Source organism: Chaetodon trifascialis, chromosome 19, assembly GCF_039877785.1.
Source record: "Chaetodon trifascialis isolate fChaTrf1 chromosome 19, fChaTrf1.hap1, whole genome shotgun sequence".
NCBI lineage: Eukaryota > Metazoa > Chordata > Actinopteri > Chaetodontiformes > Chaetodontidae > Chaetodon > Chaetodon trifascialis.
In genome coordinates this window covers 17,397,329-17,412,399 of record NC_092074.1, presented here as the reverse complement: position 1 = coordinate 17,412,399, position 15,071 = coordinate 17,397,329, and the positions used below count along the sequence as shown (strand labels likewise).

Below are 15,071 nucleotides of genomic sequence, written 5' to 3'. Positions count from 1 at the left end.
CAGCCTTTCATTAAACATAAAAGCTTCTCACATTATCTTGCGAGGTGAAAGCATGCAGTTGTTTCTGTAAGGCAGGACCAGCGAGACGTGATGTAAGCTCTGGGGGTGTTGTGTTGCCTTTGGGACTGATTAATGCTCCTTTTTTTCAGCACAGCACTACACAGCTTGTGTGCCAGGCGAGGCAACTCCCAGGTGGGCATGTGGGTGAACAGAAAGTAGGGCGTCGCTGAATGAAGCATAAAATAACAACAGTGGGGGGAAAATGTCAGCGAGTTTGTTGAAGAAACACAGAAATTATGGATTAAAGGGCCACACCAGTCATTTGGCATAGTTTAGTTGCTTAATTCACTGTAAACCATGTATTTTTTTCAAAGCATACTGTGATGTTTTTACCTTTTTTAAATGAAAAGAAAAATGAAAGTCGACCTCTCTATTGAACTAAACTTATTGGGAGCTATAGCTGATGTCAAATCTACATTAAGAGATGGAAGCGAAGGTCCAACCAAAGGACACTTTTATTATCTGTGAAAGCTGAGACTTCTGATTTCATAAGATTTACGAGCTCCTTAGAACCACAAACACAAGAAACGGCCAGACAAAGGCAATGTGTGCATCGTAACACACAGACAGGGGTGACTGTGAAAATGCATAGGAAGTAACTTTATTCCTTTTGATGAAAATAAAGACAATAAGACAACTGATCATTTACAAAAAGAAAACCACAACCCTCTGCTGAATTCAGCTTATCTACACCAAAAAGTCCAACTCACACCACAGCCCACAACAGAAAAGGGCTAACCCTCGAGATCATCCAAACTCTCCTCAGAGTAACCGCTGTAGGACGGACTGGAGTCCAGGCTGATGCTGCTGTCGGTGTCCACAGAGACCACAGAGCTGAGGCTGCTGTCCACGGACACGACGCTGCTGTCGCTGTCGCTGTCGCTGCTCCTGCTGCTGTCGTCGTCATGGATCACCATCACCTGAGCAGAGTCAGCAGCTGGGAAACGCAGGGAAAGAAAACCTGCCTTTACACACATCTGAAAGAGCAGCATGTTCCCTCACACGACTCGGAGGGAGGAGATTAAAACCAACGACGAGCTAGTTTGTCTCTCAGTACTTTTTGGCTTCCTAACCCTAAAACAGCTGGAAGTCGCAAGTGCTACTCACAGAGGAGTAATAAGTGTATTTATTGGGGACTATTTTGAGCTGTGGATGAATACACTGGGCCCTATGATACACTTGTGGAATTTCAAAATAAAAGCGGGATCAAATGTAAAATGAGGAATATAAAAACACGGTTTTCCGTCTAAACCACGCACTCACAAGAGCCCGTCACTTCAACAAACTCTCAGAAGTGTGAACAGATCTGCAGACGCAAGACACATGTTCACTGAAGACTTCGTGGCGGTAGAGTCAGATATTCTGTTGGAAAAAATGACAAAGCTAAGCGTCTGTTTCTGGTCAAGCTTTGGAAATACAGAGCAGCGCTGCGTGGCCTCCACCCGCCAGCTTACCCGCTGTGTCGGAGCTGCATACGGAGGCCGTCCTGCAGAAGATCAATGTCCTGCTACATCAAATTCACTGATATTCATTAACTTTTCAATGTTTTCTTATTAAAACTGTTGAAATTGAATTTGTGCACCACACGATTAGACACTCTGTCTGGTAACAAATGCTTCAATCGTACAACACAGAGCTAAGAGAAAATAAAACAGAAAATTTCATGTGCAACTAAATACACATTTGGTGCTGTTGTGATTATTCACACCTTCACTGAGTGTGTATATTAAACCCCAGTGCCCATGATCACAGTAATGAAGGAGCATCCAGAACTCTTTGCTGTGTTTTTAATTGTTTCGGACAACAGTAATTGATGTTATTTGTTAAATATGTAAAATATGACCAGTATGATCCTGCACAAGGAAATGGGGCATCCTTCAGGCTTCTTTCACGGCTCGACATTCTCAATAATCCTCAAAGATGATGGTTTTTCTGCTATAACAAACATTAAATCAAAATTTCTCACCATGATTTGCAGATCAAATCAGCAGAGTCAGGACGGGCCAACACGTGCACCGTGACTGAGAGCAGTCAGACCACGCCGCTCGCTGCTTTTGATTAGAAATCATGTTTCACCATTGAGAAATTTTTTTTGTTTTTTTTCCCCTTTCCAGAAAAGTGTCACAGTATTGCTAAAACATTTCCAAATCTGGCAACCAGATAGTTCCACAATCATGGCTCAGGGCGAGCATGTGGTGTTATTCTACTGTTTCAGCTTAACGTTCCCTCAGTCTCATATCAGCTGAACCACTGCTGCATTTCCTAAAATCTACTCATACAGACTGACATTTGGTTCGTTACATGTTGTCTGTGTTTGACTTCAGTCCCCATGTTTGATCCCTTGATCGTTTCTGGATTGTATTTTACGTGACTGTCCTTTAAATGCGTCTTTGTGAAGTGTGCTGTGACTGTAGTTGTGAAGGGTGCTAAGAATCTGTATTCTGCTCCATAACTGTTAGTTTTCCATTTTTGTTTTGCAAAACGAGGGAATGAAAACTCAATTTCAGCTCCATCACCCCTCGTATTCACAGTAGCAGTACACAGTAGTTTTTTTAATGCTGAATAAAATTATACTTGTCATTTGACTACTTCTAAAATAACATCAGACAGACAGAAGACATGAATCAGCCTCATTGTGCTGCCACCTTGTGTTTGAATTTGTCACTGCGCTCCACACTGCACACCACCCAACCCCACCCCTCCCTCCCTCACCCCACCCTTCCCTCCCTCACCCCACACCTATTCAGCTGAAACAGGCTGGAGCAGGGACTATAAATACTCTTTAAACACCTTGAAAATCTCATTTCTGTTGCTACTTCAGAGCCTCTGAGCAGCGTCGCCCCACCAGCCGAGGGTGGAGGACACTCTGTGAGAGGAGCATTAGTCACTGAGCTCGTCCCGACGTGTCAAGGCTCTCCAGCCATTCGTTCTGATGAATGTCGCATTGCACACCATTGCCGGTGAGTCCACTGTCAGATATTAATGCTCTGTGGGCCGTCTATGTGCACGAGTGCAATCCTGCCACATCTCTGTCACATACTGTGGTTCGATGTGTGTTCTGCAACTGAAATCTGAGATAACCATGACGTTCATCACAACTGGCAGGAAAACCCCAGCAAACATAACGGCAGCATAACTCATGCACGTACGAGTTAAAGTTGAAACAGTGATTGTCTAACTGAGACAATTTTCCAGTGTCTTAGTACTACAAAGCCTAGATTTTCTTCAAAATAAAAGCATACGTTGTACCAACTTGGACAGCTTTTAGACAAATATCACCTTCTTCCCTTTGACATGAGAACTGTAAACCAACCAATGAAACAAACAAAAAAGAAACCGCTTTCTCAAACTGTATTAACGATTAACAAATGTCCCAAAGAGACTTTCTAAATGTTAGTTAATAACGTGAATAAAAAAGGTGGCGCAGCACGTGAAGAATCTACAGCACAAACATGCTTCAGTTAATTCATCTTTGAAAAAGGCAGCAGCTGCAGCATATTTTTGATTTCATGCCTAAATAATTGACTTGAAATATATTGTGAACTTTCTGCGCTGTCACTCACAGACTGATGTTAGCAGAGCAGCAATCAGTGGTAATAAACAAGACCAGCTGACCAACACACACAGCAGCATTAAACAACTTGAATTCATTCTGTTTCACATCAAATGTGATATTAATGACATTGTGGGTAACGCACCTCTCACCTTTCCTCTCAGTGATGAGCGCCTCGCGCCTCGCCTTCATGTCCAGACTCAGGTTCTCCACCATGCTGTTGATGCAGTTGTCCAGGGCCAGACAGCGGGTCTGGGACTGGATGGGCTGTCGGCAGATGGGACACTCGTCTTTCTTTTTGCGCCACTGCTTGATGCAGTGAGAGCAGAAGCTGTGAGCGCAGTTCAGGATGACCGCCTGTACACGATATCGATGCACATTAAAAAGCTAGTTTTGTTTTGCTGCAGAAGAGCTTGAGACTTTGTACCTTTACCTAAATCCTACCTCAATGAAGAGCTCGGAGCAGATGATGCACTGAAGCTCATTCTCCAGAACTTCAGTCACTTGTGTAACTACTTCCTCTTTCTGGGCCCTCGCCTTTTCTTTCTCCTCCTGCAAAAAGAAACAGAAGAAATGAGTGAAGCTTTGCTGACGCCGTGCAAAACTTTGCAAAAAGCATGCTGAAACGACTGAATAAAATGATACCTTTGTCACTTCCAGCTCTTTGTTTTTGGCCAAGAGAATCTCTTCAAAGCCTTGCCGAGAAAGAGCAAGTTCGCCTATGACTTTCTTTTGCTGAGGACGGTGAGAACAAATTAAAATTAACTGACAAATTAAAAAGCAATTTCAAAAATGTTTGCATGCATAACGTGACGCTAAATTTGCTGTCTTGCTTGTATTTGTGGTGCAACAATAAACACAGGCTCCAGTTTTATGCTTCTTACCTCTTGCAAAGCTTCTACCAGCTGCTTCTTCAAAAGCTCCTCTTGTTGCTGTGTTTTCTGTGCCTAAATACATAAAAAGTTCCACTGTCACTACAGAGAGCGGCTTTCCTTCGTCTGAAAATTGTGTTCTTACTGATTATACTGTAAATACATCCACATCTTAACATACTGCAGTGTAACATTTTTAATACTTTCAGGTCAATCTGTTGACCGACAACACAAACAGGACAGAAACTACAGTATTCAGTTGGCTGCAATCTGTAACCTCACTACTAGATGCCACTAAATTCTACACACCAGTCCTTTAAAATTTTGACATCAGAATTTTAATTATCTGCAGTTAAGAACTGTTCTAGGGTTATTTCCCACAACACCACTGAATGAGCCTGAAACTGTGTGTAGCTGGGACACGTATTGTACTGAATGATGCTGTATGCAAAGCAGGTATTAGGAATAGCAAAACTTGCAGGATTTTGTGCAACTGAATCAGGCTTTTACCATCTGAATGGATATACACATGCATCTGCATCTGCAGAACCAGGAACGCACTCTATCTGAAATGACCTGTGATTTGGGCGAACTGGCCCTTTAAATGATCATGAAGCCACTGAAAAACCTCTCACCTCTAGCTGCCTCTTAGTTTCACTGAAGGATTTCTCTAACGTCTCCATCCGGTGCATCTTGGCTCTGAGCGTCTCCAGCTGACCCTGCAGCTCCCTGACCTGCTCCTCTCTCAGCGGGTCAGTCTTCTGGGGCTCTCCCCCCAGCGAGGCCACCCGCCTCTGGGTGTCGTCCACCTGCTCCCTCAGCAGCAGAATGTTCTGGCTGTACCTGCGAACATAAATCAAAGACAAAAAGTTCAAGGAGGTCAAACTTTCTGTTCAAAACAAAAGCGGCTGTAACATAAGGGTATTTTAATATTCTAGTATTTTATAGATTAACTAATTTATGTATCATGAATCATCAACGTACTAAAGAGGCATAAACTGGGGCTTACATCTGCAAGTTGTCCACGTCACACAGAGCGCTCGAGCCATCTGCGGGCTCCTGAACTTGTTGGCCGGGTCCAGTTTCCTCTTGCTGGCTGTGACTGAGCCTCTGCTGGCGTTTGACTGGCGACAGAGGGCACGACTTCGCAAACGACTTGTCTGCGGAAGAGCAGCGGTAGAGCTTTGGCTTTGAGGTAGACGGCTCAACATCTTCCACGTTCAACTTTCTCTTGAGCTTCTTGGAAACATGGGCTGCCTTGGCACCCTCTCCATGTCCTTTTGCTAAGTGCAGTTTAATGTCTTTGAAGGGCCGCTGGATGAGGATGTAGTCAAACTCCACTTTGGTTCCAATTACAGGAACCCCAAGCTGTATGGAGTCTCCGAGCCTCAGCTGATGGGCCTCTTCAGGAGGAATGCGGTTTCCATTCACCCACACGCCGTTGAGACTCTGAGGGAAACACCGCCAGTTGTTGTTCAATTTAACATTAATAGACAAAGAATATCAAGAACATACACTCAGTGACCACTCTGGAAAAAAACTGAACACAATCATCTTCATGAATGTAAAATTCGTGGCACGTCAGCTGTATTGGATCATATATACTCTATAGGTATCCCTAATAAAGTGGCCAGGGAGTTCATCTGTAGATACAAGATAAAACAGTGATTTTAATGGACCCAATTCTGAAAGTTTAGACTTAAGATGAGAGATAATGCAGATTGTTGGAAATCTGAAGGAACAGCTATACTTTAGAAATGTCTTGACTTGTTGGTGGAAGGTCCTGTAGTGACTAAAAGCTCAGGGGACCGACATGTGACGTTTTTCATACGCTATGGATTTAAACTGCACATTTACTGGGTGCTAAATGTTCAATATCCTGAGAAAGAAGCCTCCCTTTCATCTCAGAGCACAGAAATATTTATTATCAGTTAGACGAGCAGTCAGAGTGCAGTGTGAGACTTACTGAAAGCTGACAGAGCAGCAGACCGATGGCTGACATCAGTCATCACATCTGTGATGTATCTAGTGACGGCAGATGTTCAGACATGCTGATATTACTGCTGTGCAGAATCACAGTGATTTTTTTTTTCATTTTTCTTGCCTTTATATTGTTTTGTATCTCCATTTCAGATCTTTTGGTGTGCTTATGGGACATTATATGTATTTATTTACATATGAAAATCAATTTCACATTAACCCTAAAAGAGAAAAGTCATTGTGGAGCTAAACAAAAGCCTGACTACCTTCTTGTCTGTCACTGTCCACTGGCCATCTTCCCTTTGCTTGAACGCACAGTGCAGTCTGGAGATCATCAGAGGACAACTTGGAGACAGCAGCTGGTAGGTTACATCCATGCCACGTCCAATGGTGATCTGGACAGTTCAGACACAAACATGTCAAAGTTAGCTAGCTACACCCACTGAGCACCTTTAGCTCATGAAAACATACGGATACTTTCCAATACAGCCAAGCTAAAGAAAACCAAGCAAACGAAACATAAAAGCAGAATATAGTTTGCAAGAAATATCTGAATCTACCGTAAACTTGAGCAATTTTAGGGTTAATATAAGTTAAGGCGAATTTAGCTAGTTAGCTAGCATTAGCAAACTGCACCTCAGTGTTTTCGAACAACCGGAGCCAGTCTGACTTTTTCCCGACTCTCATCAAACATAAGACCTCTGAGTCCGGACAGTCATCCTCCTCAGCTGCAGACGAATCCGCCGTGACAGTCTCCATCTTATCTCATTCTGTCAGCAGCTAAATACGACCTGAAACGCATCGTCAGCTGTGTTGTTCCTGTGTTCGTTTGTAGCTAGCGCTGTGAGCAACGTCAAGGTGGACACTGACAGGGCAAAACCGGAAACCGTATGCCATGTTTTCAAAATAAAGGACGAGTTGAACGGATCCATCGATCCGCAAGTTTTTTCATAATTCTATTTAATTTATCTTATTAACATTTAATTCCACTGCGACATAATCCTATTGTAACAAGGACATGCTCTGAATAAGACTTTCATTTCATTTTGAATTAATTTTCTTCATAAAATCACCTTTATTTATTAATAAAAACCAATAAAGACCCATGACAAATATCACAAAACACATCATCGATCTCAGTCTCAGTCCTTTGAACTCATCAATTTACACTAGAAAACAATTAAATCTAGTTCGTTAATGTTTAATAACCTAATTAATAATTGACAAGTTGGCAAGGTGTAAAATACAAAGTTCACATACAAATAATTTATAGCTTAAACTTATATATAAATTAAAAACAAACACAAACAAACACAAGTAGAAATATCACATTTTAAAAGCACTCCAAATGTCCTGCTTTTGTGTTTTTATCAAAGTACTGGCAACAAAATGCACTTCAAGAATAAATTGTAAAACATGCATGATACTGTTTTAGCTGATTACATGTTTTGTAAGTAAAATCCAAATCTAAAAAAGAGTAACTAGTACTTTTAAATACATTTTTTTTAATAAATACAGTTTAGTAAAAAGTGCAGCATTTTCACCTGAAATTAAGTGTATATAAATACTCATGTAAAGTAGTACCTGTACTTGAGTAGAATACTTAGTAAATGTAACACTTTCCACTACTGATATTAAATACATTTTATTATTTTAATTCTTTTGTATAACCGGTTAAACTTCTTCCATCGTTACTCCTCTCTTCCACACATCATGTAAACTGCAATTAATGTACACGGTGATTAATTAAAAAAAAAAAAGAAAAAAAAAAAGCTACACCTTCAAATTAAACACCGCTTTTATTCCGCTGCGTTGTTTCACCGCCACCAATGCGTTCACAGCACAGACATCCTGCTCAGCCGTGCGACCCCGCGTCCCAAAACGCGCGCACCCCGCGCTCCAGGCGGGACTTCCTCTCTGTCGCGGATGTGATATGAGGGTGAGCAGGCAGAAAGGGCTTGGTCGGGTGTCACTGGTCTGTCTGTGCGCCTCTGGACAGCAGATAACCGGGCTGACGACGCCGCCGCCGCCGCTGCCGCTGCCTCGTAGATGAACCTCCTCCCCGGCTATGCTGCCCTGAGAGCGCCGCGAGTATCCGCCCCGCCAAAATGTCTGATGTCCACAAGACTGTCCAGAAATGGCACGCCAGTTTTAAGAAAGGCACAGACTTTGACTCGTGGGGACAATTAGTGGAGGCTATAGATGAGTACCAAATGTAAGTTGCATTCAACATGTGTGTCCTCTCCGCACAGCTGGTCTGTCCTGAGCGCCGCATGCGTCTTTTCCTCCTCTCCTTTCTCAACCCATCTGTCCAGAAGTCTGCGGCGAGGCAGCAGCCCGTGCGAGACAGCGGCTGCACGATGCTTCACCAGAAGTTCAAGCCTCCGAGCTGTCAGTCAGCTCTGGCACCAGTAAACAAACCCTACCCATCCATGACGTGATGTGGCAGCGGTTGCGGAGGGATCAGGGTCGCTGTGTGTGCATGTTGCATCCCACCTTCATCCACTCTCAGCCCGGGTGGAGCGGAGAGTCCTCTCCTAAGCCTTGTCATGGAAAGTCATCCCGAGCTGCGTGCTTCATTATGTGTCATGCAGTGCAGAAACGGGCCAATATTCCTCAGAGTATTGGGAAATAGTCAGCCACACCCTCTCATTGTTAAGGGTGGGTTTCCATCTGCGTTGTGAGCCGCGTTTCCTGCTTTCAGACAGTATCAGCGTCTCCGCACATTCCTGAAGACGGGATCTGCTTTGTCAGCTAATTGATGTTTTATCTGAAATTGCACAAATAATGCAAAATCCACATCCTGGCGTTTTCTTGTCTTGGCCGCGAGGGGGCGCACGCATGCACAGCTCAGCCTCCTTAACGTTGCAAGTTTTTGCTGCAGAGCATTAACGCGCGCCTGTGTTGTTATTTAGTCTAGCGAGACAGCTGCAGAAGGAGGTCCAGGCGAGCACTTCTTCAGACTTCACAGAGGAGCAGAAGGTAATCATTACATCCCTCCTTGACCCCCGCACAGAAAAGTTAAGCATCCTGCATAAACTAATGTGTTTTTTCCTCCTTTTTTTTTTTTTCTCCAAGAAAACTTTAGGAAAGATTGCAACATGCCTGGAAATGAGAAGTGCCAGTTTGCAGGTTTGTGTTGTTCTTGAGTGTGTGAAATTTTAAATACAACTTTTTGACCAAAGGGCTTTACAGAGAGATGAAAATCAGCTAGAAAAAAAAAATCAGCTACAGCTAGAAACATAAATTATTATTATTATTCTAATTATCGGTCAGTAAAACAGTGAGGCCATGAGTCTAAACCCACAAAACGGTGTTTTTAAACCATGTTGCAGAAGTCTTCTCCAGCACACCAGACTTCATTCGAATTTTTAGCTATTTAACGTTCATCAAACACATTGATAAAGGTGAGATTTTTTTTTAAAAAAAAATTGTGATGGATTTGCATTGAAGCTGACACGTTTATACATTTCCCTGTGTGTGTGTGTGTGTGTGTTCTCAAAGCTAGATCTAATAATTATTATTTTTATTGTCATTATTATTTTAATTTAACTGTTAATTTAAATTTTTTTGTCCATTTTATCTCCCAATTGATAGTTTAAATGCTGGTTCTCAGCCTTCAACACGCTGCCTGAAATGTAACTGTTGGAGAAAAACATTTGTTGTAATCATTATTAATATTATTATTATTTTGCTACAAACAGACAAATTCCAAATATATACAAAGTACAAAAAAATATCAGAATCCGCCTAAAACTCATGTTCACTTCCTGTGGCTCAAACTGTCTCGTCTCCGGACAGAGAGAGTATTATTGTTATTATTCATGGTACAGTTTAAACTCTGAGGACGTTTCGCTGCTTTGACCGTCTCGTCTCTTTCCTCTCTCTGTCTCTCCTCAGTGCACGCAGTCAAAGGAGGAGTTCAAGTTAGAAGAACTGAAGAAACTGGAAACCAGTAAGTGTCCTAACTGGGATTTAAGCGTCTCCTTGTTAATCCTGCCGTAATGACTTGGTGTTCACATCTTTATCCTTTTCCCAACAGTAATTCAAAACATACTGACCTACAACAAAGAGTTTCCCTTTGATGTCCAGCCAGTGCCCTTAAGGTAAACATCACCTTTAAATATTCAGTTTGTCCTGCTGGAGCACTGAAGTTTATTCATTAACTTAAGATCAGCGTGACAAAATAATCTCAACCCAAAGTCCTCTTACGAGCTAACCAGAGCTTTGGAAACATCCATCCATCCATCCATTTTCTCCCGCTTATCCGGGGCCGGGTCGCGGGGGGAGCAGTCTGAGCAGGGACGCCCAGACTTCCCTCTCCCCAGACACTTCCCCCAGCTCTTCCGGGGGGATCCCGAGGCGTTCCCAGGCCAGCCAAGTGACATAGTCACCCCAGCGTGTCCTGGGTCTTTCCCGGGGTCTCCTCCCGGTGGGACATGCCTGGAACACCTCCCTAGGGAGGCGTCCAGGGGGTATCCGATAAAGATGCCCGAGCCACCTCAGCTGACTCCTCTCGATGTGGAGGAGCAGCGACTCTACTCTGAGCTCCTCCCGGGTGACAGAGCTCCTCACCCTATCTCTAAGGGAGCGCCCCGCCACCCTGCGGAGGAAACTCATTTCAGCCGCTTGTATCCGGGACCTCGTTCTTTCGGCCATGACCCAAATGCTTTGGAAACAATAAATATTAAATAGATAATGAAATGAATAATAAGTCCACGTTCACACGTGGTGACACCTGTTCCAGCTGCACTGGCTGATGAAAACCACTCAGAAAAAGATAGTAAGTGTCCTCTAAATTGAGATTATCTTTTTTTCACTGTGTCAGGAAAATCCTGGCTCCGGGTGAGGAGGAGAACCTGGAGCTGGAGGAGGAGGAGGATGCTGCAGCAGGAGGAGGGTCTACGGAGGCTTTCCCCCCGCGAGCCCCTGGTACCGTGCCGCCGTCCATAACAGTCAGTCGAACGCGCCCACAGTTTGGGACGTTTGATTCGTTGTGTCACGTTGTCCTGTTTCTGGAGGGCTGTTTGACCGTGTGTCTTTTTGTTCCCTCTGTCGGTGCTGTGCATGGCTTCATCGCTCATTCCCGCCTGCTTCATTTGCAGCTTCGCAAGGTACGGCTTTATCGACGGCTGAGTTTATTCTCTGCTGCACGACAGACGTGTTTTTGTTTTTCATCGCAGCCTTTCAGGGGAGATAAATCATGCAGATACACTATAGAGTCAGCCTCTTTCTGACAAGCAGAAACATGAAGTTAAATATGCTGGAAAGTGAATAAAACTTTTCTTGGTCAGAACTATTATTTTGTAGATTTTCATAATAGTTATTTTTTGTTTAAAAATGCTCTTTCTACAGTTGCTCCTACACTCAGACGGCTATTTCCAAGGTCAACGATGAACCTTCAAACTCACTCAACTCACTTATTCTGTGAGCTTTCCAGTGCTACAACCCCCTGAGGCTTACAGCTTTTTAACACCATAGAAGAAGCCAGTTTAGCTTAAAGCTGAAATGCATTGAGAGCTGAAAACCGGCACAGCTTCAAATCACCGTTTTCATTTTTAATATTTAAGCCGTTATGTAACACTGAAGCCTGTCGTCTGATGGCAACATGCTGCCGAAAATCGTTGCCTGCTATTGGCTAATCTTTGGTCCCGGATGCTGTCATCACGCCATCGTTATGGTAACCTTTAATGTCTGTCACCTTTGTCCTCTGTAGGTACCTTGTTGCCGCGGTTACCCTCAGAGCCCGGGATGTCCCTGCTTACAATAAAGATCGATAAAATCGGCTTGAAGGATGCGGGGCAATGCATCGACCCCTACATGACCATCAGCGTCAAAGGTAACGATCACATCCCGCTCGAGCCGTCTCAGGTATGTGTTGTCCCGCTTTAAGTGGACGGTCAGGTGAGGTGGACCTCCACAGCTGATGCTCTCAGCTCACAGCCTCCTCCACTCTCCCACTGTGCTGTGAGGAAAAGCCGCTGAAGTGCGTCACCCAAAAAAAAAAAGACTTTTCCTTACAGAGTTTCTTACCGTTGTACGAAATGTCCGCGTGATCTGCGTTTCTCCGCCCGCAGATCTGAACGGTGTGGACTTGAACCCAGTGCAGGACACCCCCGTGGCCACCAGGAAGGAGGACACCTACATTCACTTCAGTGTGGACGTGGAGATCCAGAGACATGTGGAGAAACTACCAAAAGGTAACACCTGTCAGTTCATCCAGAGCGGCTTACATTAAATGAAACAGTGTAATAACATTGAATTTATACATCACAAACTGAATTTAAAGGATAATTTGCTTTTATTTCTTATAGTCAATAGATCATGAAAGGACCTTCCAGTGTCATGAGCACGTTTGCTTTCAGACGGTCATATGAACTGGTGACGTAATTATTTCGTCTCAAAGCTCTTTTGTTCTTCCAGGAGCAGCTATCTTCTTTGAATTCAAGCACTACAAACCCAAAAAGAGGTTTACCAGCACAAAATGTTTTGCCTTCATGGAAATGGACGAGATCAAACCGGGCCCCATCGTGATCGAACTGTGAGTCGGCCGACGTTTTTCTCTAAATGATCTGAACGATTCTGTCTTTTGAGGCGTGGAGAACACACTGAACCTTCTTGAATTTCAGGTACAAGAAGCCCACGGACTTCAAGAGGAAGAAACTGCAGCTTCTCACAAAGAAGCAGCTCTATCTCCATCTTCATCAGACGTTACACAAGGACAGCTAAGCCTTGAACTTTGAACCACCTCTTTGATCGCTCTCTTCATACGCATCCAGCGAAACGCAGCGTTCCACCTCATCACATCCAGCAATACTGAATCAAGGCTGTAATCATGTCCCCCCATGAGTATATGAAGAAAGGCGAGCAGGGTTGGGTTAAAACAGCTGAACCACCTCATCTCCAGTCTTCCTCACTTCACTGATTCTTTGGAAACGTCACTGAAGGTGCTTAATTTGAGTCTCAACAGAATGTGACTGGCTATGGTCTGTTTGTGCTGTCGGACTTTGGACTCTCCAGTTAAATTTAGCAAAACATTAAAAGCAGCTAGCAGCTGCCAAACTCTGTGGACTTGACAGGAGAGTTTGCCAAACCGTTCTCTGAATAAACGACCCGCAGACAGCAGCACTGTGTCCGTCAGGCCAGGAAAAGGCCCAAAATCCCGTCAGAGTCCAGGATGATGCAGGCAGTTTGGAGTGCGCCACAATTAGAGACTTTCATAGTGTTTCATTATTATCAATAATAACAGTTAATTAAAAAAAGGCTCTTACAAACTGGTTAATTACATTTGCAAAGTAAAATGGGGATTAAAAAGACCAAATTCATGCTTAAATGACTCATAATTGAATGACAGAGTATTAATTCAAACGTTATGTTAGTCTGTTTACTAATGCGTCCGCCTGTCGTCAAACGCACCCTCTCACAATGTGTTCTAACGTTTACCCTTTCCATTTTGTGATTTCTGAAATATTAACCTGCATTAACTGATGGGGCAGCAGATAAAATCTGTGAGCACAAAACTGACATATCACCGCCTTCCTGTTCGCACATCCAACAACGTTATCAGTGCCCATTGGATGAATGTACGTCCTCTTTTGGCTCTGTTTTGGTCTCCACCAGCGTCTGAGGGGAACACCAGCTAGCTTTAAGTGAGCTGCAGCTGGGTGATAATTCTCTGTGGGCTCGTCTTTATGAGCTATCACATTACAGGTTGTCTACTGACTCGTTAATACAGAAATATTGATTATTGCAGCTTTAATTTAAAGGCGCAGACACTCTGATTGGCCAGCTGTTGTGTGTGGGCGGGAGTCTAACCAATCAGAGCTCTTTCTGCTGTTCTGTGAGTTGGATGTCTTTTAACGTTTAGCTGGCACAGTGCTTACAAATCTTTAAATTATGGCGATCATAAAATTGAAATTGTACATTTATTATAATATTAAACACTAAAAAAGCCCACAGTTGTCCTGGTGGCACACCATAATACTCACAGACAATATTCAGTTCAGCAGTGGCATTTATAATGTTAAATGGTGCAATTATTTGTTAAACATACAGTTGATTTACAATTTTTTTATTGTCTTTGTCAGAATATTTCAAGTTTGATTTAAGGGCCAGATTTATATACTTAATCACACGTTTGTTTCAGGCCAGATCCAATGAGGTTATGGACCTCATTGGAGGTTAAACGTCCCCCCAGTCCTCACATGAGTGCCAGTGTTCATGCTTCACTTTGTCTTAAATGTGCTTCATAAATGCATGAAGCAGTTTTCATGCTGTGGATGTGCATCCTGTGTTCAGTGTGAGCATTTGGCCCTGATGTGTTTTTTTAAGCCAGCAGACATGCAGTGTTCAGGTTGGACGTTTATTACCTGCCAGCACGTTTTTTAAAGCCGGTGTTACTTTGCAGATCAGATGTTTTATGTCTACAGAACATGGGACTCGTGCTTCTTTTCTGGCAGGTAAAGGACAGGAACTGTGCTCTTGGACTGACTTTTTAAGAATCGTCTTTCTCTTACTCAGACCAAGCCCGCTACTTTTATTTTGAAATGTCACGTGACCCTGTTATAAAGGGCTTTTTTAAAAGTTGCATGTGAGTCTATGTTTCA

General features: G+C 43.3%; 2 protein-coding genes across 4 annotated transcripts; one reads left to right on the top strand and one right to left on the bottom strand.

Moving 5' to 3' along the window:
• Positions 1–319: 319 nt before the first annotated feature.
• rnf8 (ring finger protein 8, E3 ubiquitin protein ligase) lies at positions 320–7,329 on the bottom strand. 2 transcript variants are annotated; one of them, XM_070987197.1, is made up of 9 exons: positions 7,102–7,329; positions 6,732–6,860; positions 5,495–5,934; positions 5,121–5,328; positions 4,498–4,560; positions 4,259–4,348; positions 4,058–4,165; positions 3,766–3,970; positions 320–997 (listed from the first exon to the last, which is right to left on the bottom strand). In XM_070987197.1, exons 1-9 carry the CDS (start codon positions 7,222–7,224, stop codon positions 795–797), a joined length of 1,569 nt encoding a protein of 522 aa, XP_070843298.1. In that variant the 5' UTR covers positions 7,225–7,329; the 3' UTR covers positions 320–794. The 2 variants fall into 2 exon arrangements, with proteins under 2 accessions (XP_070843298.1, XP_070843299.1); XM_070987198.1 differs by having other exon boundaries at positions 499–997; positions 3,759–3,970.
• Positions 7,330–8,276: 947 nt separating this feature from the next.
• Positions 8,277–15,048, top strand: aida (axin interactor, dorsalization associated). Of its 2 annotated transcripts, XM_070988156.1 has the most exons (11): positions 8,385–8,680; positions 9,381–9,447; positions 9,544–9,597; positions 10,366–10,420; positions 10,508–10,571; positions 11,294–11,397; positions 11,571–11,579; positions 12,182–12,304; positions 12,543–12,665; positions 12,889–13,006; positions 13,095–15,048. In XM_070988156.1, exons 1-11 carry the CDS (start codon positions 8,574–8,576, stop codon positions 13,192–13,194), a joined length of 924 nt encoding a protein of 307 aa, XP_070844257.1. In that variant the 5' UTR covers positions 8,385–8,573; the 3' UTR covers positions 13,195–15,048. The 2 variants fall into 2 exon arrangements, with proteins under 2 accessions (XP_070844258.1, XP_070844257.1); XM_070988157.1 differs by lacking the exon at positions 11,571–11,579 and having other exon boundaries at positions 8,277–8,680.
• Positions 15,049–15,071: the final 23 nt, after the last annotated feature.

What these genes read in the sequence shown, in the direction of transcription:
- rnf8 (XM_070987197.1), bottom strand. Translation starts at nt 7,224, where the DNA reads ATGGAGACTGTCACGGCGGATTCGTCTGCAGCTGAGGAGGATGACTGT. An exon ending in GACGTGGACAACTTGCAGAT is followed by an intron (nt 5,329 to 5,494) that starts GTAAGCCCCAGT and finishes TTATGTTCGCAG; the next exon opens with GTACAGCCAGAACATTCTGC. An exon ending in AAACTAAGAGGCAGCTAGAG is followed by an intron (nt 4,561 to 5,120) that starts GTGAGAGGTTTT and finishes TTATGTATTTAG; the next exon opens with GCACAGAAAACACAGCAACA.
- aida (XM_070988156.1), top strand. Translation starts at nt 8,574, where the DNA reads ATGTCTGATGTCCACAAGACTGTCCAGAAATGGCACGCCAGTTTTAAG. An exon ending in GTCCAGCCAGTGCCCTTAAG is followed by an intron (nt 10,572 to 11,293) that starts GTAAACATCACC and finishes TCACTGTGTCAG; the next exon opens with GAAAATCCTGGCTCCGGGTG. An exon ending in GGCCCCATCGTGATCGAACT is followed by an intron (nt 13,007 to 13,094) that starts GTGAGTCGGCCG and finishes CTTGAATTTCAG; the next exon opens with GTACAAGAAGCCCACGGACT.